The 24,785-nt window shown below is 59.6% G+C and overlaps 10 protein-coding genes across 10 annotated transcripts; 5 read left to right on the top strand and 5 right to left on the bottom strand.

The window, feature by feature from the left end:
* Positions 1-198: 198 nt before the first annotated feature.
* BXZ73DRAFT_89117 (YL1 nuclear protein-domain-containing protein) lies at positions 199-1,931 on the top strand (the record flags this gene model as incomplete). The annotated part of the gene is made up of 5 exons (XM_048025175.1): positions 199-334; positions 389-504; positions 568-870; positions 923-1,682; positions 1,738-1,931. The coding sequence occupies 5 exons, from the start codon at positions 199-201 to the stop codon at positions 1,929-1,931; spliced, it is 1,509 nt and encodes a 502-aa protein (XP_047879628.1).
* Positions 1,932-1,994: 63 nt separating this feature from the next.
* Positions 1,995-5,830, top strand: BXZ73DRAFT_44138 (muts domain V-domain-containing protein; the record flags this gene model as incomplete). The annotated part of the gene is made up of 23 exons (XM_048019281.1): positions 1,995-2,309; positions 2,359-2,578; positions 2,628-2,700; positions 2,748-2,942; positions 2,993-3,063; positions 3,112-3,150; positions 3,199-3,287; positions 3,338-3,493; positions 3,549-3,626; positions 3,677-3,718; positions 3,772-4,023; positions 4,072-4,130; positions 4,181-4,293; positions 4,408-4,549; positions 4,604-4,732; positions 4,762-4,862; positions 4,913-5,025; positions 5,080-5,099; positions 5,151-5,193; positions 5,325-5,371; positions 5,424-5,470; positions 5,514-5,662; positions 5,714-5,830. The coding sequence occupies 23 exons, from the start codon at positions 1,995-1,997 to the stop codon at positions 5,828-5,830; spliced, it is 2,610 nt and encodes an 869-aa protein (XP_047879627.1).
* A 12-nt stretch (positions 5,831-5,842) lies between these two features.
* On the bottom strand, positions 5,843-7,510 carry BXZ73DRAFT_99705 (alpha/beta-hydrolase; the record flags this gene model as incomplete). The annotated part of the gene is made up of 8 exons (XM_048028092.1): positions 5,843-6,020; positions 6,075-6,246; positions 6,313-6,569; positions 6,633-6,700; positions 6,765-6,793; positions 6,846-6,888; positions 6,956-7,113; positions 7,180-7,510. 8 exons carry the CDS (start codon positions 7,508-7,510, stop codon positions 5,843-5,845), a joined length of 1,236 nt encoding a protein of 411 aa, XP_047879626.1.
* Positions 7,511-8,004: 494 nt separating this feature from the next.
* On the bottom strand, positions 8,005-9,004 carry BXZ73DRAFT_89114 (SGNH hydrolase; the record flags this gene model as incomplete). The annotated part of the gene is made up of 5 exons (XM_048025174.1): positions 8,005-8,071; positions 8,123-8,205; positions 8,259-8,702; positions 8,763-8,845; positions 8,911-9,004. The coding sequence occupies 5 exons, from the start codon at positions 9,002-9,004 to the stop codon at positions 8,005-8,007; spliced, it is 771 nt and encodes a 256-aa protein (XP_047879625.1).
* A 313-nt stretch (positions 9,005-9,317) lies between these two features.
* BXZ73DRAFT_99703 (alpha/beta-hydrolase) lies at positions 9,318-10,833 on the bottom strand (the record flags this gene model as incomplete). Its single annotated transcript, XM_048028091.1, has 6 exons — positions 9,318-9,658; positions 9,718-9,974; positions 10,034-10,101; positions 10,157-10,185; positions 10,240-10,440; positions 10,500-10,833. 6 exons carry the CDS (start codon positions 10,831-10,833, stop codon positions 9,318-9,320), a joined length of 1,230 nt encoding a protein of 409 aa, XP_047879624.1.
* Positions 10,834-11,420: 587 nt separating this feature from the next.
* BXZ73DRAFT_99702 (fructose-bisphosphate aldolase) lies at positions 11,421-13,003 on the top strand (the record flags this gene model as incomplete). Its single annotated transcript, XM_048028090.1, has 11 exons — positions 11,421-11,444; positions 11,494-11,553; positions 11,607-11,618; positions 11,677-11,682; positions 11,738-11,784; positions 11,837-11,989; positions 12,051-12,216; positions 12,267-12,647; positions 12,709-12,786; positions 12,848-12,935; positions 12,993-13,003. 11 exons carry the CDS (start codon positions 11,421-11,423, stop codon positions 13,001-13,003), a joined length of 1,026 nt encoding a protein of 341 aa, XP_047879623.1.
* A 304-nt stretch (positions 13,004-13,307) lies between these two features.
* Positions 13,308-15,668, bottom strand: BXZ73DRAFT_89111 (uncharacterized protein; the record flags this gene model as incomplete). The annotated part of the gene is made up of 3 exons (XM_048025173.1): positions 13,308-13,657; positions 13,705-14,491; positions 14,541-15,668. 3 exons carry the CDS (start codon positions 15,666-15,668, stop codon positions 13,308-13,310), a joined length of 2,265 nt encoding a protein of 754 aa, XP_047879622.1.
* A 1,906-nt stretch (positions 15,669-17,574) lies between these two features.
* On the top strand, positions 17,575-19,350 carry BXZ73DRAFT_89110 (FAD dependent oxidoreductase; the record flags this gene model as incomplete). The annotated part of the gene is made up of 6 exons (XM_048025172.1): positions 17,575-17,891; positions 17,952-18,252; positions 18,309-18,424; positions 18,477-18,830; positions 18,886-19,064; positions 19,085-19,350. 6 exons carry the CDS (start codon positions 17,575-17,577, stop codon positions 19,348-19,350), a joined length of 1,533 nt encoding a protein of 510 aa, XP_047879621.1.
* Positions 19,351-19,648: 298 nt separating this feature from the next.
* BXZ73DRAFT_89109 (p21-C-terminal region-binding protein-domain-containing protein) lies at positions 19,649-20,793 on the top strand (the record flags this gene model as incomplete). Its single annotated transcript, XM_048025171.1, has 5 exons — positions 19,649-19,705; positions 19,761-19,991; positions 20,053-20,265; positions 20,381-20,566; positions 20,635-20,793. 5 exons carry the CDS (start codon positions 19,649-19,651, stop codon positions 20,791-20,793), a joined length of 846 nt encoding a protein of 281 aa, XP_047879620.1.
* Positions 20,794-21,065: 272 nt separating this feature from the next.
* Positions 21,066-24,459, bottom strand: BXZ73DRAFT_44076 (vacuolar protein sorting-associated protein 35; the record flags this gene model as incomplete). Its single annotated transcript, XM_048019270.1, has 10 exons — positions 21,066-21,356; positions 21,416-21,575; positions 21,612-22,207; positions 22,257-22,671; positions 22,721-22,866; positions 22,923-23,441; positions 23,497-23,788; positions 23,839-24,145; positions 24,202-24,298; positions 24,358-24,459. 10 exons carry the CDS (start codon positions 24,457-24,459, stop codon positions 21,066-21,068), a joined length of 2,925 nt encoding a protein of 974 aa, XP_047879619.1.
* Between the last annotated feature and the right edge of the window lie 326 nt (positions 24,460-24,785).

Here is a 24,785-nt window from a genome sequence, read left to right as displayed (position 1 = left end):
AGAGAACGAGCAGCGAGAGAGACAGAGCACGAACGAGAGACTGGAGCAGGCGAGAGAGGCGAGCGTGAGCAGCAGCCACGACGGTATGGGCGCTCGAACAGGCGTCTGGACGCGTCGGGCCTCAATCGGGCTTTCCTGAGCCTCTCGCCGTCTTGCCTTCGACCATACATCTCCTCTTTCCATCGCTCTTACCGCACCATGGACGAATCTCTTATTTCTCGGAGGCCGAAGCGCAGCACTGCTGGAAACCGCATGGAGGCTGCCCTCGCCGAATTTAAGGAAGAAGACCTGGGTATGGACGTCGAAGAGGACGAGGATTTCGCCATCGGCAAAGGTCCGCCTCCCGGTCCCATACACCGCGACACTGCTTGCTGATACAGACCCACAGACGAAGAAGACCTGTTCGAGTCTGACTTCGAGTCCACCGACGAAGAAGGCGCACAGGAAGACGTCGATGCTGTCGCCGAGAAGCTCATCCGCCAGGAGGAGTCGCAGGTCCGCAAGGTAAGCAATGCACGTCTCGTTCCATGACGCTCGAAGTGAAAAATGATGCAGTGGCATCCATAGACTTCCCGGACGCAGCTTGAGCGCGTCACCGCGCTCGCCCACGCTCGACAAGCCGCGACATTCAATCCCGCTGCCTCCGCCCCACCTCCGCCTGAGAAACCGAAAGGGGAGAAGAAACTCAACAGACGCGTCTCTCTTGGATTTGCGGTCAACGCTGAAACAGGGGAGGTCCTTGAAGCTGGTGGAGAGGCGGACGAGGCCAGTACTCCCGTCTCGGCGATTGGAAGGAGGCACAGTCTCCGCGCGCAAACGCTCGCGAATACATCAGCAACATTCAGCAGGGCGCGAGATGAAGTCAGAAAGGTGCGTGGAGTAACCATAGCCTTAGGGTTCACGTCTTCACTTGGCTTTGCAGCAATCGTCAATTCCGAAGAGGGCCAAAGTGGTAGTCAAAGCTCCTACGCAAGCTGAGCTCATTGCTCAAGCACTGGACATGGAGGAGGGCAACATCGATGAACACAAGAACTATCTTGCCAATGAGGAGGAGAAGCGGAAAAGAGCACGCGTCGTGCGCCAAAGCGTGCAGGGCCCTCTTCTGCGTTGGGTGAGCAAAAAGGATGAGGACACCATACTGGTACAGCCGCCTGCTCCTCCACCGCCACCCCCCGCGCCCGCCCCTCCGCCACCCAATCCATACATGTACTATTATGCCCCGCCGATCCCGTATCCTCCCAACGCAAATCCATCCCCATTCGGCACTGTTCAATTCACACCTGGGCCGATGTTCTCCAGCCCAGACCAACAATTACCGTTCCCTCAATGGCCTCCACCTCCTCCACCTCCGGCTTTCCAAAACGTTTCTTCAATGACTACCACGTTCCCAGTCGCTCCGCCGACCATAGCACCCACACCTGGCCCTTCATTTGCGCTCCCTCCTGTGCCGTCTTCTTCAGCACCTCCGCCATTTGAAGCCCCACCGCCCGTGCCTCCCGAACCAGCTCCAGCTCCACCGCCTATTGAGAAGAAAGTGGATGCTGGGAAGCAGTTTGTGGTGCATGAACTATCGCAGGGGGAGAAGGCTACTCGTCCATTATGGGCCAACACCATGAACGCAATGTTCGGAGAGAACGACTGGGAGAATATGCGCGTGTACACATCGAAAGGGCGTCCTCTTGGCAAGTCACGAGAGTCCTTTCCTCTTCCTAAGGGGCTACTGACCGGGTCTTACAGCACGTCCAACTCAGACATGTGCCATCACGGGAAGGCCTGCAAAGTACCTGGACCCACGGACAAACACACCGTTCGCGAGCCTAGAAGCGTATTTGACGATTGGCAAGATCATGAGGCACGAGTACACATGGAACCCCGTCCTCGAGTGTTACGTCGGGCAAGAAGGGAGTATTTTTGCGAACAACGGCATTTAGGGCAAGCTTTTACCGTTGTACGATTGGACCATCCTGTATTATCCGCAGCGCGTTGTGGACTGAATGCGATCCTGCTTGTGTCGCGCTCACGTGATCGAGATCCCTTCCCAGCTCGTTCGGTCTTCTGCCAGCTTGTTCCCTCTACTTCCCCATGTCCACCACCACGACAACAACCGGCCTACGTCTTCGCGCCCGACAACGAGCGTGTCTCGTCCCCGGACTCCTCGCTCTCGCCCTAACACTGCGCGCCCGCTCACCGCGACTTCTTCAAGGCACGAGTCGAGCCACATTATTGCGGTGATCGAAGGCCGCGGGGTTGCCCGCGAGGTCGGCATAGCATGCCTCGACAAGGACACAGGACGGGTCAATCTGGTGCAAGTGAGTCGCATATACCCACTCCGCGTCGCGGTACCGACGGCCCTCACAGCTCGCGGACTGCCCGACGTACGTGAAGACGCTGCACCAGATGCACCTGCACTATCCGTCCATCGTGCTCGTGCCGGACACGTTTGTGTCCCTGTCAGACTCGCACGCGGCCAGCGGAAAGAAGCCACAGACGACGTCGCTGCTGGTGCAGTATATCATGGACGAGTTTGAGGGGGTGTCCATCGAGCCCGTGATGCGCAAGTATTGGAGCGACAACGCAGGTGAGCCGTTTTGTAGGCCTATTACTTGGCATCGTTTAACCGTGTGCAGGGCTCGACTTCGTCAACCAGCTGATGGTGGAAGACGACGAACGGGCTGCAACTCTGGTTGCTGTCTCTAACAAGTGAGTATATGCGCTTGACATCCTGTTAAACTCAACGGTTTCGTCAGATACTACGCACTATCCGCTGCCAGTGCTCTGTTCAAGTATGCTGAGCTTCGATTGAACACGAGGTTTGCCGCGGCTTCGCTGCGTATCAAGTTCGCTCAAGTGGATGGCACGATGATGATCGACTCGGATTCTGCACGCAATCTGGAACTTGTGGGGAATATGACTGGAAGAAAGAACGCCCATAGCCTGTTCGGGTGAGTCGTCTGCTTTGTCTTTTGGGCTATCGAACACTGACTGGGGCCAGTTTGTTGAACCACACCTACACCGCAATGGGCGCAAGACTTCTTCGTGTCAACATCCTTGCCCCAATAACAGGTATGAATACAACCGATGGCTTAGCTTGTCACTAACTGGTCATCGTAGTCCGGGCTTCCTTGGATGCACGTCTGGATGTTGTAGAAGGTATTTCACCTGTCGCCAGATGACAGCCTGGTTTCTTACACTTGACAGAACTGATCCAAACGGAATATCGCTTCACCGAGATCAAGTCCGCGCTCAAAGCGCTGAACAAGATGGACTTTGACAAACTGATCTCGGCGGTATGTTCATATACAGCCACTGGCATACCCACGTACTGAAGCCGTCTTAGCTCGCCTCTTCCGAAGTCCGCGACACCAGCACTGCCAAGACGGCGTCCTCGCGAGTCGCCCAGATGCTTGTTCTGCGTAACGTCGTCCAAACAATGCCGAAGCTCGCAGCCGCGCTGGAAGGCAGCAGGTCCCAACTACTTCAAATCATCGCTGCGGTACGATTTAATTATCGTTTGCGTCACCCCGGTTGTCCTGCTAACGAACCACCAGATGATCTCGGACAGACGGTTGGCGAATATCGACGCGTTGATTTGTCGCAGCTTGAACGAAGAAGCTACTCCGGCCAAGGTGGGTGTCAACTAGCATTTATTCACTGAACCATGCGAACATCGAGTCAGGGTGGTCTGAATGCAGTTAATTCTCGAGTATATGCGGTACGCGTAAGTATTTTCACGGTCACTGGCGCACACAAGTTGTCTCACTTCCTTTACAGGCCAACTTCAATCGCCTGCTGGACGTTGCGCGCGAAACGTACAAGGAAAATGTTGGAGATATCTACGCCTTGCGCAACCGACTCGTGGATGAACACGGCCTGCCAATCACACTCGTCTATCGCGACGGTGACGGTGGCTTCGTGCTTGCTCTCAAGAAATCAGACCTAGAGAACGACGGCGGTCAAATGCCTACAGGTTTCGTCGACATGACAGCACAGAAAGGCCGATGGGTGTTTTCTAGCATTGAGCTGGTAGGTCAAAGCATTGAACCCCAGAATGATGGGGCTTATATCACACAGAAGAAGCGCAACGCTAGGATGAAGGATGCATTGGACGAGACGTTGATTTTAAGTAACAAGTTAGTGGCTTTGCGCTGCTACGCAACTTCATTCTTACAATCGTTCGTAGGATTATTCAAGATCTCACAGATGAGATTGTGGTTGACATAGGTGCATTGTACAAAGCCTCGGAAGCCGTTGCGCTGCTAGATGTTTTGTGGTCGTTCGCTCATGCATCAATCCGTACGTTACCAAACTCCTCTCTCCGATCTTCCTCTCACCACGCGAATGACAGTACGCAACTACAGTACGCATACAGGATGTTTCTGGGTGACTGCCTCTCACCAGACGTATTAGCCCGTCCGGAGTTCACTGGAACTCTTGCCATCAAGGCTGGGCGTCATCCAGTGCTTGAAACTGTCCAGTCGGCTGGAGCAACCGTGGCTAACGACGTCTACTGCTGCGAAGCTTCGTCTTTCCAGATTGTCCAAGGTCCCAAGTACGTGCGATTGATGCAGAGCACCATGTGCACTGATCTGGAATGACGAGATAGCATGTCGGGCAAAACGACTTATCTGAAACAAATTGCGCTTTTGACTGTCATGGCTTTGTGCGGCTGCTTTATCCCGGCGGAGTACGGGTCCTTCAGGCGAGTACCAGTTTGCCGTGGCAGCGTTATCTCGTCAAACTCATTCGTGGTTGTTATGACAGAATTCATGACAGTCTCCTCACACGACTCTCCAATGATGACGACTTGGAGAAGAGCCTGAGCACCTTCGCGAATGAGATGGCTTCCTCGGCAATGATATTGGGTATGCGGGACCAATACATGCCGCGCTGCATTCTAACCTCATCCTTGTAGGTCTCGCCACACAAAACACCCTTGTTTTGATCGACGAAGTGGGCCGTGGTACATCCGTCAGAGAAGGAGTTGGGATATCTCATGCCATAGCAGAAGAGCTTATCAAACTCAAGGTCCGTTTCTAACTCCACTTCCTAGGTATCCACGATTTTGACGAGCAGGGGTAGGCGTTTGTCTTCTTTGCAACGTAAGCCCATTGCGGCGCGTTTCATGACCTCCTACCACCATCTGTTCACAGCCACTTCACCGAGCTCACGACAACTCTGTCGCGTCATCCCTCCGTTGTCAAGTAAGCGGTGTTAATCCTCGACGAGAGAGGAAAGAAATTGACGAACGATCACAGCCTACATTTGTCCGTCCATGTGGGATATCTCAGTTCATCTTGTATGCCAGGTTCTGAACGACGCTCCAGAGGTCGGCATCTACAACTTCCAAGTTCGGCTTGACCTTCCACTACAAGTGAGTACATTCAGGTTATGACCTCCGTGCATTCAGTAATGTTTTACCACAGAATATTAGACGGTGCCCAAGATGACTTGGCTCACTACGGCAAGTCCAGTGTATTCTTTGCCACGACAAACGCTCACGGTGATGCATTTAGGGCTTGACCTCGCCAAGTTGGCAGACTTGCCTGCGCCAGTGATCACTGAGGCACGACGGGTAGCTGAATATCTTAGCGACAAAGAGGCACGGGAGCAACAGGAAAGTCGGTCGCACAAGCTCACCATTCGACGAAAGGCGCTGCTGAAAGTGAGTTCTTGTTGAGTCTCGGCACTGTTAGCGACTAACTTGGCTTTTTAGTTGAAAACACAACTTGGGCAAGCCCTCGATCATTCAACACTGCCAGACGAGGAGCTGGCGCACTACCTCCTACGCGTGCAGAAGGATATCACAGCCGTGTTGAAAGAAACTATGTAACGTCGTAACGAGTCATTGGAATGAAGCATATCCGTTCTTGCCCTCGACCACTCCGAAAGCGGCCCCACCCTTGCCAAAGAACTTTCTGATATCGCCTACGAGAGCCTCCGGGACTTCATACGCGGCGAAGTGGCCCCCACGCTCGTGCAGCTCCGACTCGAACTGGAGGTTGCCCAGCGTCTGTAACCATCTGCAGGAATCCGTCAGTCGAACGTCTCGCTCGAGGAATCGGCACCCGCCGTACTTCTTCGGGCTGTAATGGAGGTCCTTGTAGTGCGACATGCCGAAGGGGATCGACGTCCACTTGACGTTGGTGACGACGGGGTACGCCCAGCACCCGGTCATCTCCTTGTAGATCCTCACCGACGCCGCCGGGCCCGCGCGCGAGAACCAGTAGATGGACACCCACTCGAGCACTGCACGCCCCGGGTCAGCCAGCGCTCGAGCCTACTTAGGACCGCAAACCGTCGACGTCGACGGACCTTCGTCGTCCTCCCACCGGCACCCGTCGCTCCACCCGACCAGCTTCTCGTAGATCCACGCGAGCAGTCCCGCGGGCGAGTCCGCGAGCGCGGTGCCGACCGTCTGCGGCTTCGTGCCCTGCTCGAACGCGTACCCGCCGCCGGTGGCCTCGAACGCCCTCGTGCGCGCGAGGCCCTCGCGCTCGCGCGCGGTGTAGGGCGTGGGCAGGTTCGCGAGGTACAGCCGTGGGGACTGGGCGAGCGTCGGGGGCCGGGCGCTGCCACGAGGCCTCGGTCAGCTGGCGGGAGCGGGGCGGGCACGCGGAGGGGGGCAGGCGCACTGGGGGAAGTTGGAGAGCCACGCTTTGAGGTTCGTGTGGGCGTAGAATGTGCTGAGGTACGCCGAGACCTGTGCCGCCGGTCAGTCGACGGCACAGAGGGGCGCGGAAGCACTGCTCAGGAGACGGACGGACATAGTGACCCCAGTCTCCTCCCTGGACGACTGCACATCCGTCAGCATGTGGGGAGTGCCCGACACGGAAGCGCGACCGTACCGTACTGGTCGTATCCCAGGCTGATCATGAGCTTGTTCGCCGCCTGCGCCGAGCACACACGCGTGAGCACGTCGCGGTGTCGGTCATGGCCCACAGCCGCACCCACTCACTTCGGCGTACTGGCGGTGCGCGAACCCCTTCTTCTTCGGGTTTTCCGAGAACCCAAAGCCAGGCAGGCTCGGCGCGACCACGTGGAAGCTCGGATGGTCCGCCGACTTCGCGGTCAGCAGCGGCAGCATCTTCCGCACCTCCAAGAAGTGTCCGGGCCCTGGAGCAGATCGCCGTGCGCACATCAGGAGCGCGGACTCCCACTGGCGGCTCTCCCGAGACTCACATCCGTGCACAAAGAGCAGCGGGACAGCGTTCTTCTCTTCGCTCTTTTGGTGGAGGTAATGGATGTTGAGCGTCCCAAAGCCCTCGACCTCGATGTCGCGCGTGAACTGGGGCAGCGCGTTGATGGCCGCTTCGGACTCGCGCCAGTCAAAGCCGTCCTGCCAGCGCGCGACGAGGCGTTTCACGTCCGCGAGGGGCACGCCGTACTCCCAACCGGCTTCGTCGAGCTCGTCGGGGAAGCGGGTGTTCTTGAGCTTCTGTCTGAGGAGGTTGAGGTCTGCGTCTGGGACGTTCAGCGTGAACGGCTGTTCCTTCGACGTGTCCCCAGCCATGGCGTGTAGTGACGGGACAAAAGGGGGAGTCACAAGGAGTCGAATACCTCTTAAATGGTCCGAGTTCGCCGCGTTAGCCGAGGCCATGCTGCGCCTGTGCACCGAACGGACGGAAGAGTGCTTACAAACACGACATCACCAAGCACCACACTACGGCAGCGACGTCATCGCGAGCCGAGTCGTCGGGCAAGGGCGGTCGAGAGAAGGCGTGAGACGCGTTGACCGCGCCGAAGTAGCATCCTTGTAGTGTTATGTACATGGGAGCCGCTGCCCCGTTCAACCTACAGCGCTCATTTTAAAAAAAATTTTGGTCGTCCTCGTTGAAACCCCTCGGATGGTAGGTGTACAAGAGCCAAATCTACACTTTGGGACCGGGTTCGCGGATCGAGGGGAGCGGGGCGTCAACTACACAGATGCCCCAGGGGCGAGCACAGCTAGAGTACAGCGCTCTTCATATGTATATCATGCTCCAGCCATCTACGTGTCTTTCCATTCTAGAATGCGCTGCGCTTCTGCAAGATCTCTTGGTAATTCTTCAGGTCCTCGCAAATCAGGTCGAACCTGTGTCCGAATCAGCAAACAGTCGACAGACCATCGTCAAACACGACTGACGTGACGAAGACAAACTTGAGGTTCTCATAATGGTACTCCGGGTAGTTCTCCGCGATCGTCTTGATCAACTCGTCGAACACGATCTGCCGGACGCGTCGGAGCAGGCCCATGCCTCGTCGGACGCGGGAGCACTCACCTGGTATCCGTCCCTGTTCAGATGCAGGCCGTCAGTCATGAACTTCTTCAGCGCGGCCTCCTCCCGCCCGGCCGCGTCGTAGATCGTGGTCCAGAGGTCGACGACGGGCACGCCCTCGGCCGCGCCGAGCTCCTTCGCAGCCGTGGCGTACGCCCGCGTCGTCTCGAAGTCGCGGTCCATCACGTTCCCGCGCTCGGCCTGGCGCACGCCCCACTGGTGCGTGTTCACCGGCGGGGCGGTCATGAGCACGATCCGGGTGTCTGGCGAGTGGCGCGGGGAGTCGGGCGAGCGCACGGCGGCGACGAGGTGGGCGAGGTTGGCCTTGTAGCGCTCGAGCGGGACGTGCTGGTCCCGCACGGGGAGCGCGGCGTCGTTCGCGCCGAACCAGATCACGAGCAGGCGGACCTTGGGCAGGTGCTGCTGCTGCTCCTTGGTGGCGAAGAGCTGGGAGGCTGAGGGTGAGTGGGCGAGTGGGAGTGCAGCTGGGCGGCGGGGGACACGGACCTGATCGAAGACGGGGAGAATCCAGTCGGTGTTGTAGCCGCTGAAGCCGCGGTTCACCACGTCCATCTTACGGTTGTACACATCTGGGAGGGGCGAGCACGTTAGGCGATCGCTTATCCCGTGCGTACTAGATCTGGGGGGAACGTACGGGCGAGCTGGGCGGCGAACCCATTGAATTCGTACCCGCCCTGGGTGAGGGAATCGCCGAGGAGCATTATGCTGTCTTGCACGTACGCCGCCATTGTCTTCTCTGGCTCACTACCTAGTACTAGTTGGCGGGCAGAGTCCGAGTCGACGGACGGACGATGCGATACCGTCTCCGGCCCGCTCGCCGTCTGAACGCCACGGGAACTGCCATCAGGCGCCGAGGAGGGTCCCTCTCGAGAAGTACGCTCCCAAGAAGTGCATGGGTCCTGGGGCAGATCGCCGCAAGTCAGGAGCGCGGACTCCCAGCGACCGTACCGAGACTCATATCCGTGCCGTCGGGCATGCTGGGTAGCATCCTTGTAGCTTTACATGTGAGTTACTGTCCCCGTTCGATCCACAGCACGGCACTCAAGCATACCCACTCCGCCCCTCCACCGCTCCATACGCCGCGCCACCCTTTCCGAAGAACTTGCGGATGTCGCCCACCAACGCCTCCGGCACCTCGTGCGCCGCAAAGTGCCCGCCCTTCTCATGCTCCTCCGACTCGAACTGGAGGTTGCCGAGCGCCTGGAGGAACTTGCGCGGGGAGCGGTTGAGGTCCTTGAAGTAGCAGACCCCGAACGGGATCGACGTCCGCTTCGCGTGCGCGATCGCCCGGTACGCGTACCCGCCCGTCATCTCCTTGTAGATCCGCACCGACGCCGCCGGGCCCGCGCGCGAGAACCAGTAGATGGACACCCACTCGAGCACTGCGAGTTCTCGTCAGCCGCGAGTAGCACGTGGCGGCGGCGAGGACCGACTCGCTCACCTTCGTCGTCCTTCCAAGGGTACGCGTCGCTCCAGTCCACCAGCTTCTCGTAGATCCACGCCAGCAGCCCGACTGGAGAATCGGAGAGGGAGTACCCGAGCGTCTGGGGCCGCGTGGACTGTTCGTATGAATAGCCTCCTCCCGTAGCTCGAAACTTGGCCGACGTCTCCAAGCCCTTCTTCTCCAACTGGGTGTATGGTGTGATCTTGTGCGTGAGGTGCAGCAGAGGCGTCTCGGATAGAGTTGGCGGTATTCCCCTGGATCCCTTCAGCAGTCAGAATCTGTTTTTGCTCTAGCGTGACAAGATCCGTCTCACATTGGGTAGTTGGATAGCCAAGCCTTGAGATGTGTATGGGCGTAGAAGGTAGAGAGATACGCCGCGACCTGCAAGGGGGCCTCAGTGAGACAAAGCCGATGGTCAATGTGAAGAAATACGCACGTAATGTCCCCAGTCTCCTCCTTGCACGACTTGTACCAAGGTACTTCAGTCACACCGGGGGTCGAGTTCACCTAATCACGCACCGTACTGGTCGTACCCAAGACTGACCATCAACTTGTTCGCCACTTCCGCATACTGACGCTCCGCAAACCCCTTCTTCTTCGGAGCCTCGGAGAAGCCGAAGCCCGGTAGGCTCAAGGCGACGACGTGAAAGCTCGGGTGGTCCGCCGACTTGGCAGTCAGCAGCGGCAGTATCTTGCGCACCTCCAGGAAGTGTCCCGGCCCTGTTCCGTCGCATGGCGGTCCACGAGTGTAGTATGCACGAAAAGCGCAGGCCACTCACATCCGTGAACAAACAGGAACGGCACCGCGTTCTCCTCCTCGCTCTTCTGGTGCAGGAAGTGGATGTTGAGCGTCCCGAAACCGTTGACCTCGATGTCGCGCGTGAACTGGGGCAGGGCGTTGATGGCCGCCTCGGACTTGCGCCAGTCGAAGCCGTCTTGCCAGCGGGAAACGAGCCGTTTTATGTCGGCGAGCGGTGCTCCGTATTCCCAGTCGGCTTGATCGAGCTCGTCTGGGAAGCGAGTGAGCTTGATTTTCTGGTGGAGGAAGTCGAGATCGGCTTCGGGGACGTTGAGAGTGAAGGGCCGCTCGGTGCTCGAAGCAGGGTCAGCCATGTGGGAGGTGTGAATGAGGAGGGAGGGAGCTGCTGGGGTAGGTCGGGAGAAGAAGTCGTCTTTTGAGTGGGTCGAAAACTGAAATAGCTGGGCGAGGTGCCCTCGAATCTGGACCACGTTTGATGGGAGAAGGAAGCAGGTGCGTAATCCGCTGCATGACTTCCGCCTGCGCCCGAACTGTGACTCGGGAAGAGAACGCGGCCGCGCGAGCACGAACACACCACCCGCGGGACCGCACCCTATATCACACCCGAGCCCGCCCCGGGCTCACTGGCAAGCCGGCTTACGCCTGTCGGCAATCTTTCGGAATTTGGTCCCGGACCTAGGTTCGAGGGCGTCGAGGTGAGTGCATCAGTCACTGCATGCGTGATGGAGGATGAGAAGGGACGGACATCCGACGACGCGTCGACTGTCGCGGTCACGTGAAAACCGTGTCTATCTCTGAGCGTGTCCGTTGCCCGCCGAGAGAATCGGACGAGAATCGGAGACCCGCACTGGATCGACCGCGGCGCCCCCGTGCCGGATAGCATCGATCCCATCCTCTGCTCCTCTCCTCTTCCTCTCTCCACCCACTCATCTCCCTCGCCATGGGTGTTTTCGATATCGTTCCCGTACGTCGTCCTGCCGCAGCCCTCTCCTCCGCTCATCGCCCCTCCCCAGGCCGGCGTCCTTACCGGAGACAACGTCCGCAAGCTCTTCGAGTATGCGAAGGAGCACAAGGTCAGTCCCGTCTTCATACCTTCCTCTGCCCTCAGCTCATCTCCCTCTTCTAGTTCGCCATTCCCGTGAGTTCTCTCACCCATCCTCAGCTGCAGTCGCTCATCTTCACTCTCCGTCGACCAGGCCATCGTCAGTCCTCCTCTCCCGCTTTAAACCCGCTTGACCTCACTCTCGTCCAACCCAGAACGTCACCTCCTCATCCGTAGCCAACTCTGTTCTCGAGGCCGCCCGGTCCGTCCCCCCCTCCGTCCTATCCCCACCCGCCTGCTCATCCGCCTGACAGTGACATCAAGGCCCCCATCATCATCCAGGTCTCCCAAGGCGGCGCTGCCTTCTTCGCCGGCAAGGGTCTCCCCAACGACAAGCAGCAGGCTTCCATCGCCGGTGCCGTCGCCGCTGCCCACCATGTCCGCACTGTAGCGAAGGAGTACGGCGTGTGCGTCTCCCTTCTCAATCCCCTCTCTCGACCCCCCGCTCACTCCCCCGGCCCGCCCCAGCCCCGTCGTCCTCCACTCGGACCACTGCGCGAAGAAGCTCCTCCCCTGGTTCGACGGCATGCTCAAGGCCGACGAGGAGTACTTCAAGGCCCACCAGGAGCCCCTCTTCTCCTCCCACATGCTCGACCTCTCCGAGGAGCCCAAGGAGGAGAACATCGCCACCTGCGTCCAGTACTTCAAGCGCATGGCCCCCTCGGCCTCTGGCTCGAGATGGAGATCGGCATCACCGGCGGCGAGGAGGACGGCGTCGACAACACCGGGGTCGACAACTCCCTCCTCTACACCCAGCCCGAGGACATCTTCGACGTCTACACCGCCCTCTCCGCCGTCGGCCCCAACTTCAGCATCGCCGCCGCCTTCGGCAACGTCCACGGCGTCTACAAGCCCGGCAACGTCCGCCTCCATCCCGAGCTCCTCCAGAAGCACCAGCTCTACGCCGAGAGCAAGATCGGCGGCAGCGCCAAGAAGCCCCTCTTCCTCGTCTTCCACGGCGGCTCCGGCTCCACCAAGGACGAGATCAAGACCGCCGTCGACAACGGCGTCGTCAAGATGAACGTCGACACCGACACCCAGTGGGCGTACCTCACCGGTATCCGGGTGCGTCCTCCAGAGCCGCGCGCGTTCGGGGCGGTGCTGACCCTCGGTCGCTGTTCGACAGGACTTTGTGCAGAGCAAGTCGGGCTACCTCCAGACCCAGGTCGGGAACCCCGACGGAGCGGACAAGCCCAACAAGAAGGTGAGCGATTTGGGCGCGCCAGCGCCGCTGGGAACCAAACTCACGCGGCCGGGTATCTCAGTACTACGACCCGCGGGTGTGGGTGCGTGAGGGCGAGAAGACGCTCGTCGTGCGTGTCAAGGAGGCGTGCGCGGACCTGGGCAACACCAGTCAGTTCAGATCGGTGCATACATTCGCACATTGCACTGACGGATGCCGATCTGCAGACCAGCTGTGAGCCAGTCGAGTCGTCCCGGACCGTGTGCGGGCGGATGGGAGCGGTGGCTGGATAGAAGCCCTTGGAACGAATTCGTAGTTACTGTAGTGTACGCACATGCGAATGTAGAACAATTTCTGCTCAGAATACTGCCGGCCACACCTCGTCGGGCGCAGCAACGTTGCGATCACGTGAGGTCTTGTCGAATATTCATCTGCATTGGCTGCACGACACTCCATGGCAGGAGAACCAAAGTGTACAGAAATGAAGTCCTCGAGAGGAGCTCGTCTCGCTATATGCACTACGCACAGCCCAACCCTGTACCTCACACGACGCCCAGCACCACCGTCGCCCGCAGGCTCACCTCCCGCCCGGCGGGCATCGCGACCGGCACCGGCGTCCCCTCCGCGTCGACCTCGAGGTACTCCTCCGTCCGGAGCGAGCTCGACTTCCACCCCCAGCTCTGGCTCACCGCGAACGTGTCCGGCGCGCTCGTGAACCGCGTCACGCTCGCGCCCGTCGCGCTCGCGCACGCGATCGTGAAGTGCGCGCGCACCGCCCCCCGCGCGTCCCGGTACGCCTGCGCGGGCGCGACCGCCGCCGCCGCCGCCGTCGCGGGCAGCCCCGTCGTCGTGGACTGCGGCGCGCGACAGCGGGGCCGGGCTGGGGCCGGGGCTGGGGTCGACGCCGAGAGCGGGGTGCCGGGCGTGGCGTGCGCGCACGCGGGGGACGGGACGTCGATGAGGGCGAGAGCGGGGGGCGCGGGGCGGAGACGGAGGCGGAGGGGCCGCGGCCGCCGGCGGGGGTGCGCGGGAGCGCGGGGGCGGAGGGGGGCGGGATGGCGTCGGCGGCGGACTGGCGGTGGAGGTAGATGCCGAGCTGGACGCCCTTCTTGCGGACGACCTGGACGTAGACGTTGTAGAGGCTGCCGGCGTACCAGACCGTGTGCGAGTGCAGCCGGCTCTTCTCACGGAGCGCGTCGACGTCCCAGAACTCGACTGCGAACCGGAACGGCGGGTGGGCGGTCCATTTGGTGTCCGATGACGAGGGCGAGGGGGGCGAGGAAGGGGAGCAAGGGGAGCTCTGAGCGAGCAGAGCTGAAGCAGACTTGCGGGCGGGTGCTAGTCCGAAAAAGTTCGCCTCCGTGGCTAGTGCGGAGCCCTTCTTTGCTGCGTTCATATCGAACAGTTGGTCCATCGAAGATCCATCGAGTCCAGTGCTGTCTCCAAGGCGGAGAGATGAATCTCCGGGGATGGGAAAGTATATCGTGTCCATCGCGCCGAATGCACCTCCTGGCTCGATATCTGTGACGGCAAGACCTACACCAAGGTCCTTGTTCGCAGTTGAGGGTGATTGAGATGGCGATGTAGGTCCAGAAGCCCGCTGAACAATCCGGTGTGCGAGAGTAGACTGATTCCACAGAGCAGCTTGTAGCACCGACATTGACACGAACGGTTTCCCGGTCAAGGGGGAGGAGTCGCGAGAGATGTACATTAGGTCGTCCATGTTCTACATCCTCATTTAGCTCCGAAAGAGGTGGTAAAGAGAAAGAACGTACCATATTGGCATAGTATATGCCTTCGTTGAACATCTTCTCAAACTCCAAGTCCTCGTCTTCCTCGGGATCGGTTTCGACGCCCGATGACCTCCTCATCTCAACGATACTACGAGCCATATCATACCTCTCCTTCTCTCCCTTCACGAAGAGAGCGTCCGATGAGAGAATGCCTCTGACCCAACGTGCTGTGAGGCCCCCTCGTCTCCAGATTACAGGAACATCTGGGGTGCTGGAATGAGGTCTGTCCGTGAACTTGCGCGGAGATCTTGACCCTGCCAGCTCTGGCGGTGCCGAGCCCGGCCTTTCTCCGACGCCTTGCACGTGTCGAGAAACGACTGGGGACCATATGGGCGCGGCCTGAGCCCTAGTCTCGGTAGGGGCGATGGCCCGGGCCTCGAGTTGAAGCATGTCGACGCCCCAGCGAGTGAGCCAGCACGCCGCCGCCTCGCCGACCTTATCCGAGACGGCACCGTAGTAGTAGCATGGTCGAGGGAAGTTCGACTCGCCAGCGGATTGCGAGGAACGTAGCTTGTCCTGCGACCTGGGCTGGCTGTAGTACTGGGTCGGCTGACTGAGGTCTTCGATCTCCGAGTCAGAGTCGACGCCGGTCTGACCACTACACTTGCGCGATGGTCTCACTTCTTCAGGTTTGACGGGACGGGGGGATCTGGGGGTACCGCCAAAGTCAGGACGGAGGTCCTCGGGTACCTCGATGGAGTCGTATGAGGCGGAGGGGTCGTCATCGTGCAGGAGCTCAGCGACTTCTTCGAGCCCAACCGCCGGACCCAGATCTACGTCGACACCCTCAGTAAAGGAGTGAGGATCTCCAGCAGGTCCAATGCCGCGACCGAGGGCAAAATCAAGATATCGGATCGCTGTATGCGGTCCGACAGTGCGTACGATAGCCGAGAGTGCCTGAGAAGCGACGGAGGGTATTGACAAGTAGACTGCTGCAGAAAGCAAAGATAGCAGAAACCGGGGTGACGCTGGTTGGTGGTCCGGGGGTAATGTCGGAACGGTGGATATTCCAAGGTGGGAGGGCAGTAGAGTCGGAAGATGAGAACAGTCGTGAATAGATGTGGTGGATGCGAAAGGAGGTGTCAGCGGATGTGTAGGGGTGGGTATCATTGTCGGGGATATCCAGAGAGGAGGACCGCCTCCATATAGTCGTGCGATGCATATTCTGTTTCGTTTTATATATTAGCACATTGATGTAGGCGAGACAGTGACAATGCCACGTACTCAAAGGCTGGGGGTAGATCACGTTAGCCTGGAGGCTACCAGAAGGCCGGCGCAAGGGTACAGAGTATAGAGACATGCATGCGACACCAGCAGATGGCAGAACACAGCACCATAGAAAAGGCTAAAGGGAATGCATAAGACTACAAGAGATGAACTCACCAGCCCGCGTGATGTTGGGGTCGTCAAAAACGATGTCAATAGTACTGTCTGTGCTGCCGAGATGACCTCGCGATCTGGGGCCCGATTCACTGAAGCCAGAGGTAAAGAGGGACTGAAAGAATCCCTGGCGACAACAGATGAGGACGCACAACACGGCAAAAAAAAGGAAGACGTACCGCTTGTATGAGAATCACTCTGTGCAGTCTATATACTGCAGTCCAGGAGGACGCAGAGATGCGAAGAGCGACATCGGCAGTCTTGCGCTGAAGGAAGGAAGAGTATAGATGTGCCTGGAGGTCATACGTCGCCGGTCGTGACAAACTGGTTGACATGGATAGCATGTTGAAGGACGCGGAGGTGGAAGAGGCAGGTGCCCTAGGAGATGTCGGTCGCGCGAGGTCGAGGGAGAAGGGGTCTGTCATTCTGGCGTTTCAAGAAAATACGGGAGAGGTGTGGGAGGATGAGGCGCGGCGCAAACGGGCAGACGAGGATTTCAAGAGACCATGGGCGGGGAGGAGAAGCGTGGCCACCCTCGCCAAGCAGAACGAGGCAAAGTCGCCCGCTTCACTCGTCTGGGGCGCCGGGCCGGTGGCCGCTCAACGCAGTCGTCCGAGACAGTCGCGCATCCAGACATGACGAGTGATGATTGAATTTCATTTACGAGAGAAGGAGTGCGGAGTAAGAGGGTATGTTTTGGATACAAGCTGCCAGGGGGGAAGCCCCGGACAAACGGCAGCCAAGACAAAGTGCCGCAGACTTTTTGAAGTGCCGTTCCCAAATCGCTGCCGCATAGGTGCTATTTCTGTCTCCGGAAGTGAGGCATTGAGGACGTGGGGGAGAGAACGAGAGCACAAACGCGTCGCGAGTTCAAGCGACCCTCGGGGTGGTCATTGTCGCGATCACGTGAGACAATCCCGTGGTTTGGCGAAGCGGCCGTCGGCTGCCTTCAGGTCTTTTCCCCCGCCCACCACGTCTCTGTCGTCTCCATCGAACTACTGCACCACAAGAATGCACCGTAAGCTATTATTACGAGTCCTTCTGCGTCGTTTTCGCCTCCCGCCATGTCTTCCGCAAAAGAAAGCCTTTTCACGTCATGTGCACCGTCCGCTGCTCAATTGAGCTGCAACCATGACTCACTGCTTTCGAGATCGCGCAGTGTATCCGGGATGCTGTCGGTGAGAGCCGTCTTTTGGGATACGGGCAAGTAGTCTCAGCGGAACTCTCCGCACTAGTGCACCCGCTTCTCGCCGCTTTCTCTTCTTTCGAGCCAATCAGCTATAGGAAGGATCACAAGATGAGCGATGGGATAGAATGAGTAAGAGTCGACATAGCTGCGCACGAAAGCCTGGGTGGAGGAGCCCGGTCGGGGATTAGCTGTTGGTGGTCTCGCGGCCTTTGCCGTCGAACTTTACGCAGGGTTGCACTCACGCTACAGTAATGGCCTGTGATAGGGGGTAGGCTGGGGTAGGTCGTCGGCGGGACCGTCCCTGGAGAATCGGCCGGTCGGCCTTCCGACTCACCCACACGATGTGTTTCCCACCGGCATGCACACCCTTGCCGGCATCCATCCACTACCCGGGACGCCGTTCCATGACCTCTCGCAGCACAGACTAGACAGCACTGGACGCATACAATGGGCACCATCGTCTCCAAAGCCAGGCTCATCGTCTACGCCACCCTTCAGCTCAGCAAGACCTACGACGAGCTCAAAAAGCGCCTTGACGAGTCCCCTGGCCTTCCCCTTCCCTCCCCTACCCTCCCGCTCTGGACCGTCCCAGCGACGACCATTGGACTCGATCCTCCCGACACCCTTCCGGAATATGCGGACGTGGTAATCATCGGCTCTGGCATCACCGGCACTTCCTTCGCGTACAACGCTCTAGCCCGTACAAGTGGCCTCAGTGTCGTCATGCTCGACGCTCGCGAGGTCTGCTCCGGCGCAACCGGCAGGTACGCTTCGCTAGTCTCCTCCGCATCTCCCACCCCTCACGCTCTATATATCCCATGCAGGAACGGCGGTCATGTCAACCCACCTCTTTACCACGACCATGCCGAGCTTTCCTCCCGCCATGGCCCCGCGCATGCTCGCGCGCTCATCGACTTCCGCCTAGCCCATCTTGCCGAGCTGCTGCGCGTCGCCACCGCGGAGGGCATCGTCACGCGTGGCCAAGTGCGCGCGACGGAACATCTCGACGTCTACACGAGCGAGGAGACCTTCGCGGAGGCGAAGGACAAGCTCGCGCAATGGCGCGCGGAGATGCCGGAAGCTGCAGAGGGGTTCATGTCTTACGAGCGCGAAGAGGCGATCAAGGTGCGTCTGATAACTTCTGGACCGAGAGAGCACCCTCAGACCGCGCTCTGTGGCAGAGATTCCACTTATCCGAGCAAACCGCTGGGTGCATAACGAACCCCGGAGGTGCGATGCACCCATACCGCTTCGTGACCTCCCTTCTCTCCACCCTCCTCGAGCGCCACCCCGACAAGTAAGTCGCCCCTTCTACCCCGATTCTCGCCCACCCACCAAAATTGTACTAGCTTCCACATCTACGCCAGAACCCCCTGCACCTCAATCACGGTCTCCTCTCCCAGCGCCCATCCCTACACTGTGCACACCCCGCGCGGCTCCATACGCGCGACGCACGTCGTGCACGCGACCAACGGCTGGTCCTCACACCTTCTCCCCGCCCTCCGCGCCAAGATCGTCCCCGTCGTCGGCAACATGTCCGCCCAGCGCCCCGGCCGCGCCCTGCACCCGAGCACGCTCCACGGCGCGCGCTCCTTCGTCTTCTACAAATCCGGCGCCGGGTACGACTACCTCACCCAGCTGCCGTCCTCCCCATCCCCATCCGCAGCGGACGAGAACGAGAACGAGCTCATGTTCGGCGGCGGGTGGGCGAGCGGCGGCGGGGCATGCCCAACATCGGGCGGACGACCGTGCGGTGAGCCACACCGCGCAGAGCTACCTCGCCGGCGCGCTCCCGCAGTTCTTCGGCCTCCGCAACTGGGGCGCCGACGCCTCTCCGCCCTCGCCCCGCCCTCGCCACATCCACCGAGACTGGGGCCCAGGGCGGTCCAAGGCGCAGTGGAGCGGCGTGCTCGGCATCTCCGCGACATGCTCCCTGGGTCGGCCGCCTCCGGACAAGGTGAGCGGCCGGGCCGTCGTCGCGCCCTGGTCCTCCGGGCCGCCGCGCGCGGCGAGAAGGCGGCCGGCCACCGCCGCGCAGGCGAGTGGATCGCGGCGGGGTACTCGGGCGAGGGCATGGTGCACGCGTGGATGAGCGGGAAGGCGCTGGCGCGATGGTGCTCGAGCGGGAGGAGACTGGCGGGGTGGTTCCCGGAGATACTGCGTGTGACGGAGAAGCGGTGGAGAGAGGCGAACGTCGAGGAGTTGTTTGCGCGATTTATGTAACGCATCTACCCTGGAGGCCATCCCACTCTCTGCAGGCACGAGCAGTCGCGGCCATGTGATAATGTACAGGACACTGTTTTTAACAACGACCGTATGCCTGTGCTTGTTCAACGTTTCAACCAGGGGCGCACGTAGTCTCCCCTAGGCATCCCATATTCTATGAGGGTGCACGATACTTGCCTCGTCCGGAAGCGCGGACAAAATCTGCAGCCGGGCCGCACATGCCCGGCGTTCGTCGCGCTCTGCTCGGCAAGATCTCCTTCTCTCGTCCACCAACGCTCCCACCACCCGTTTCCCGATGGCCAAACGAAAACAGGACGAGCCTGATTCTGGCGACGACTCCGACGACGACCGCGTGAGTGCCGCCTGGTCCCCAATGCTCTCTCGCACTCACCCGCCCCCGCCAGTAGAGTCTCATCGACGTCGACTTCGAGTTCTTCGACCCCCACCCAGATATCGACTACCTCGCCCTCAAACGCCTTCTCACCCAGCTTCTCGCCGCGGATGCCCAAGAGGTGCCCGTGCACGACCTCGCCGATCTCATCCTCGCCCAACCCCTCGTCGGTACGACCGTCAAGTGCGATGGGCGAGAGAGCGACCCGTACGCGGTCTTGACGGCCCTCAATATCCTCGAGCACAAGGCACGTTTGCCCTTGCTCCCCATCCCAGAGCTTTCCTTGCTTATAATGTGTCTCCATCCAGGAGCGCCCCTCTATTAAAGCCCTCGTCGCCTACCTCCTCGCAAAATCCGTCGCGGACGCAACGCTGCACTCGAAGCTGCAGACCCTGCTCGGGCCCAACTCGACCGACGCCATCGGCCTCGTCGTCTCCGAGCGGCTCATCAACATGCCCGTCCAGGTCGTCCCGCACATGTACCGCATGCTCGCGGACGAGATCCAGTGGGCTCTCGACGACGTACGTCTCCTTCATTCGCCCGCTTCTCACACGCCTTTGCATCCCCTCCATCATCCCCACCCTCATCCCGATCGCAATTCCATCGCGCTCACGACCGCCCTTCGCACGCGCCCAGAACGAGCCCTACGACTTCAAGTACCTCCTCCTCGTCTCCCGCATCTACCGCCTCACCGCCGACGAGGCCGCCGAATTGCACGCCCCCTCATCGCGCACGAAACGCGCCAAGCACGCCGCGGACCCCCCGGAGCACCCGGGCCCAGGCGTCTTCCCGTTCCACCCCGAGGACGACGTGATTCGCAAGGTGCGTCGTCGTTCGCCTCCCCCTTCGCGCCGCGGTGGGAAGGGGCTGACCCACCCTCGCACGCGCAGTTCGCGTCGCACACGCTGGACTACACCTTCACGCACGCGCAGCCGCGCGACGCGGAGGCCTTCGGGCTGGACACGGGCGGGCGCATGATGCTTGTCCCAGCGAACAGGCTCCGTGAGATTGCGGCCGCGCTCGCTGAGGCGTACCCCCAGCCCTCATAGCGCATGTGCATACCTCGCCACGCTTGTATTCCTCGATCTGTTGTACGCTCGATGTCTCTGTCCCACCCTTTCAGTTCACGCCTGCCACCGAGTTGCAGCTCGAAGACGAGATGAGAGGAAGCAAATAGCAGGTGGATTATACACACACAGGGTAAACGTATCGACAAGCCAGCCGTCACAGCAACAGAGATACATATCTCGCGCACCATGCACGAAAAAAAAACCGTCCCGCCTGAGTCCAGGATACTAATGTTTGCCGCCCCCTAACCTCCTCACCGCGTCGGGATGCCCATCTTGAGCAGCGCGCCGACGACGTCGACGTCGTCCCAACGCGCCATGGTCTCGTTCGCGGGCTCGCTCTCCGCTGCGGCTGCGGCTGCGGCCTTCTTCGTCTGAATGTACATAAGCGAGTTGCGGAAGTGGCGGGAGATCATCTCGGGTGTCTGCACGCCTTCGAGTAGACCCGGCGGCGCGCGTTGCGCGGGGTGCACGTCGGGGGACACAATGTTGTCGATCGAGGAAGTGATGAGCTCAACAAGGCTGTTCACGAACTTGGGGGTCACCTAGTATGCAGATAACGTCAACATGGAATTCATGCACGCAGACGGATCAAGGTACTCACAGCCGGTGCGCCGCGGTCGAGGTAGTAGATGTACTGGTCCAGGGTATCACAATAGAGCTGGACGGTGATTATCTCTTCTGTCGCGGAGTTGGCGATACGAAGTGCCTTCTGGAGGCACTCCAGTACACGTTTGCTGTCCTGCAGGGGATACTGGATAACCCTATAAACAGGTATCCCATGCGCTTCAGATCGAAACCGACTCACCGACTTCTTTTCTCCGTCCTCAGTCGTGCCGTTTTCCTTATCCTTCTTCTCCTTCTCGGCCGTCTCCTCCTCGGCCGGGACCTCCTGCCACCACAAATGGCTCGCGAGGTTGACCGCGCTCGCCTGGTGTGGCTTCTTGAGCAGCTTCGAGCCGTGCAGGGCCGCCTTAGTGATAAGCGTGTCATAGTTGTCTTCGCTGAACACCCGCGCGCCTTGGAGTGTGCCGATGATGAGCGTGATCGCCTGCAGTTGGGCGCGACTCTCGGAGATGCTGTCCTCGTACACGGTGAACGCGTCGACGTACATGTCGTACGTCAGGTTCTCGAACCCGCACTCGTCCGAAATCTGCGCCGCGAGGAGGAACAGCCGGAGTGCGATCGCTGGCGCGTCGACGGTCGCGGAGAGGATCGAATTGAGCTGACGGACAAACTTGAGGACAATCTGCACCTTCGACTGCCAGTCGTCCTCGAGGTGCTCTCGATTCTTGTATCTCCGGCAGAGCTTGATCGCAGAGGTGATGAGGGCGGGGTAGGTATAACGCATGCGCTCTCCGCCGGTCTCGAAATGCCGCCGAGCAGATTGAAGAATCTACTACATGTAAGTTTTGGACACAAATACTCCTGGGGTAAAGACGCACCTCGAGCTGAACACCAAGGTCGTCTGAGCGGAACAAGTGGATCATGCGAGCAACCCATCCCTGTTCTTCCGCCATCTCTTCCCGCTGCTGGTCGTACGGGCCTCTCCTTGGGTCCTTGTTCATCATGGATTGAGCACCTGGCCCGGTGCCCGCGTCTTGCTGATCGCGAATGAGGACATGACAGAGTTCGAGAATGCCGTTGACATCCTCCGGTGTCTCGATGACCGTCTCGTTTTTGAGCACAGATGAGATGAGGGAATGAGCGAGCGTTCGACGTGTTGAGTATGGTTGTTGTTGAAGGAGAGTGGTGTAGCGCTGCAGCGCAAGTAAAGTGAGAACCGACTGGTAGGAGTTGATGGGTGCATTGAGGAGAGCCGAGAGGTTCGCCGTTGTTTGAGGATGGTGAAGGTCGGGGCTTTGAAAGATCTCAGCAAAGCTTTGCGATAGGCGAAAAGGGCACACACCTATCCGTGAACTCTTTGATCTTTTCCGCGGCAAAGCCGAGAATCTGATCGACGTATTCGAGCCGGTCTGGGTAGCAGCTCAATGAAAGATTCGTCAGAGAGACGAGCAGAGCAGTAATGTCTTGTATTGACAGATCTGGCCTGGCCTGATCGACAGCGGTGCTCAGCATTGTGCTGACAGCCACGAGAACGATAAACTCACCTTGATAAGCTCAACAACTTGGTGCCAAAAGACTTCGAATAGCTGCACATTCTCCGGAACGCCTCTGAACTTCTTCACTGCCTCCGAGGCCTCACCCTCCTTGCTCGCCTCCTTCTCTTTACCCTTCCCGTCCTTCTCAACATCCTCTGCCGCGCCGTTGGGTGTTAGTGGAGTAGGTTCGGCCTTCTCAGGCGTCTGAGCAACGACTGGACTTGTCGGTGGCGAGCCCCACTCATTCGACATCGTTGGAGCCTCGGTGGTCGGAGACGAGACCCCAGTCCCGTTTGCTTGCCGATAGTCGCGAGCCGCTTTCACCTTGTCGGCCAGACGGCGCGCCGCCGCCTCTTCTTGTCGCTTCGTCTCCTCCGGGTCCTCGCTCTCTGCTTCGCGCGCCGCATACGCCGCCAACCGATCAATGAGCGCGATCACAATCGACTTTATGTTGACTTTCGGATGCAGCTGAGCCGTCGCGGAGAGGAAGGGGCCGAGAGTGTAGAGGTGGAACTCGTCGGGGAAGACCTTGCCAGCGTGTGCACTTAGTACGAGTGCAATGTATAGCGGTGGGTATACATACCTGGATAACGACCTCCATCAGGTACTCCTGCGCAATCACATCCTTGCAGACAACAATTTGCTGGAGGATGCTGGGGAGAATGTGGGTCTGGTACATGTCGAGGTCCACGCCGTCGAGCTGGCTAAGACGAACGAGATTCGTGCCGACGAGGATTCGCAGTTCCCGCCGCTCCATCTCACGCTTCTCGCGGTCTCTTGAGTGGCCCTGGTGCTGCAGGCGCACCCAGAGTTTGTTCATCTCGATGAAGTTGGTGAGCACGAACGTGATCGAGTCTTGCAAGTTGCCCTTGGGACTAGTCAAAGTGAGTTACTCAGCCGGAGAAAAGGCAGATCGAGAACGGACCCTGGGTCGTCGCCAATTGGCAGATGGTCCCTCGTCTGTCCGCTGAGGTAATGCCGCAAGAAGAGTCCCCTGATAGGATGCAACACACCGCGCGACATCTCCAGCATGTCCTTCATCACCTCCTTCACAGGTGCGTCTGGGATAGACATGTACACTGAGCCGACGGTGATCATGAGGTAGAGGCGGGGGACGATGTTGCCAGCATATTGTACAAGTTCGTAGAGGTCGGCGAGGTGGTTTCGGTCCTGGACGTGCGCGTCGTATAGATAATTGGATAAATGACGGAGGGCGTCGAAGACAGCCATGTCTGGCAGCGGAGGTGTAAGAGCGCGCGCGCGACGCGAATGGGAGCGATGTACGCACAGAGCTCGTAGTATTGCTTGGGTGATAGCGAGGAGGTACGGAGCTCGGCCAACATGAGACTCGCGCTCTTGAGAGCGTCCATGAGCTGGTCAAGCTCCTACAGCCCGTCACCCCTTTTGAGCTTTCTCTTGAGCAGCGACGCAGGAGGGGACGTACGAGGTGTCTCTTCATCTGCTGCACCTGAATCTTGACGGTGCTCAGAGACTCGCTGAGCATCTTGCCCTCCTCGGCCGGGGGTCCTGCGGGAGCGACAGACATGGCGGAATGGCGCGCTCCAACGACGCGTCAGGCGGTGGGGGACGGGAGAGTGGGAAGGCAGCCGCGGGGCGGGCGAGAGGGTGAGAGGAGGGCAGGGGTGACGCAGAGCCCGCAGTGGGCTTGCGCGCCCTTGCCGTAAACGGTAACTCCCCGGCTGTGGCGCGCACCTCCCCCGCAGCTCGCACTGTCGACCGTGCGCAGCGCAGACTCACATCGCACACCCGTCGTTCTATGTGCGCACACAGCGCCAACCGATACAATACTGTGATGGCATTATTCTACATGAGTGCATTCCAGAGCTAGATCACGAAGGCTACGACTAAGGT

The sequence above is a fragment of the Epithele typhae genome, assembly GCF_022376455.1.
Source record: "Epithele typhae strain CBS 203.58 chromosome Unknown BXZ73scaffold_13, whole genome shotgun sequence".
NCBI lineage: Eukaryota > Fungi > Basidiomycota > Agaricomycetes > Polyporales > Epitheliaceae > Epithele > Epithele typhae.
The sequence above is the reverse complement of the archived record's forward strand: the minus strand, read 5'-3'. Positions and strand labels throughout refer to the sequence as shown.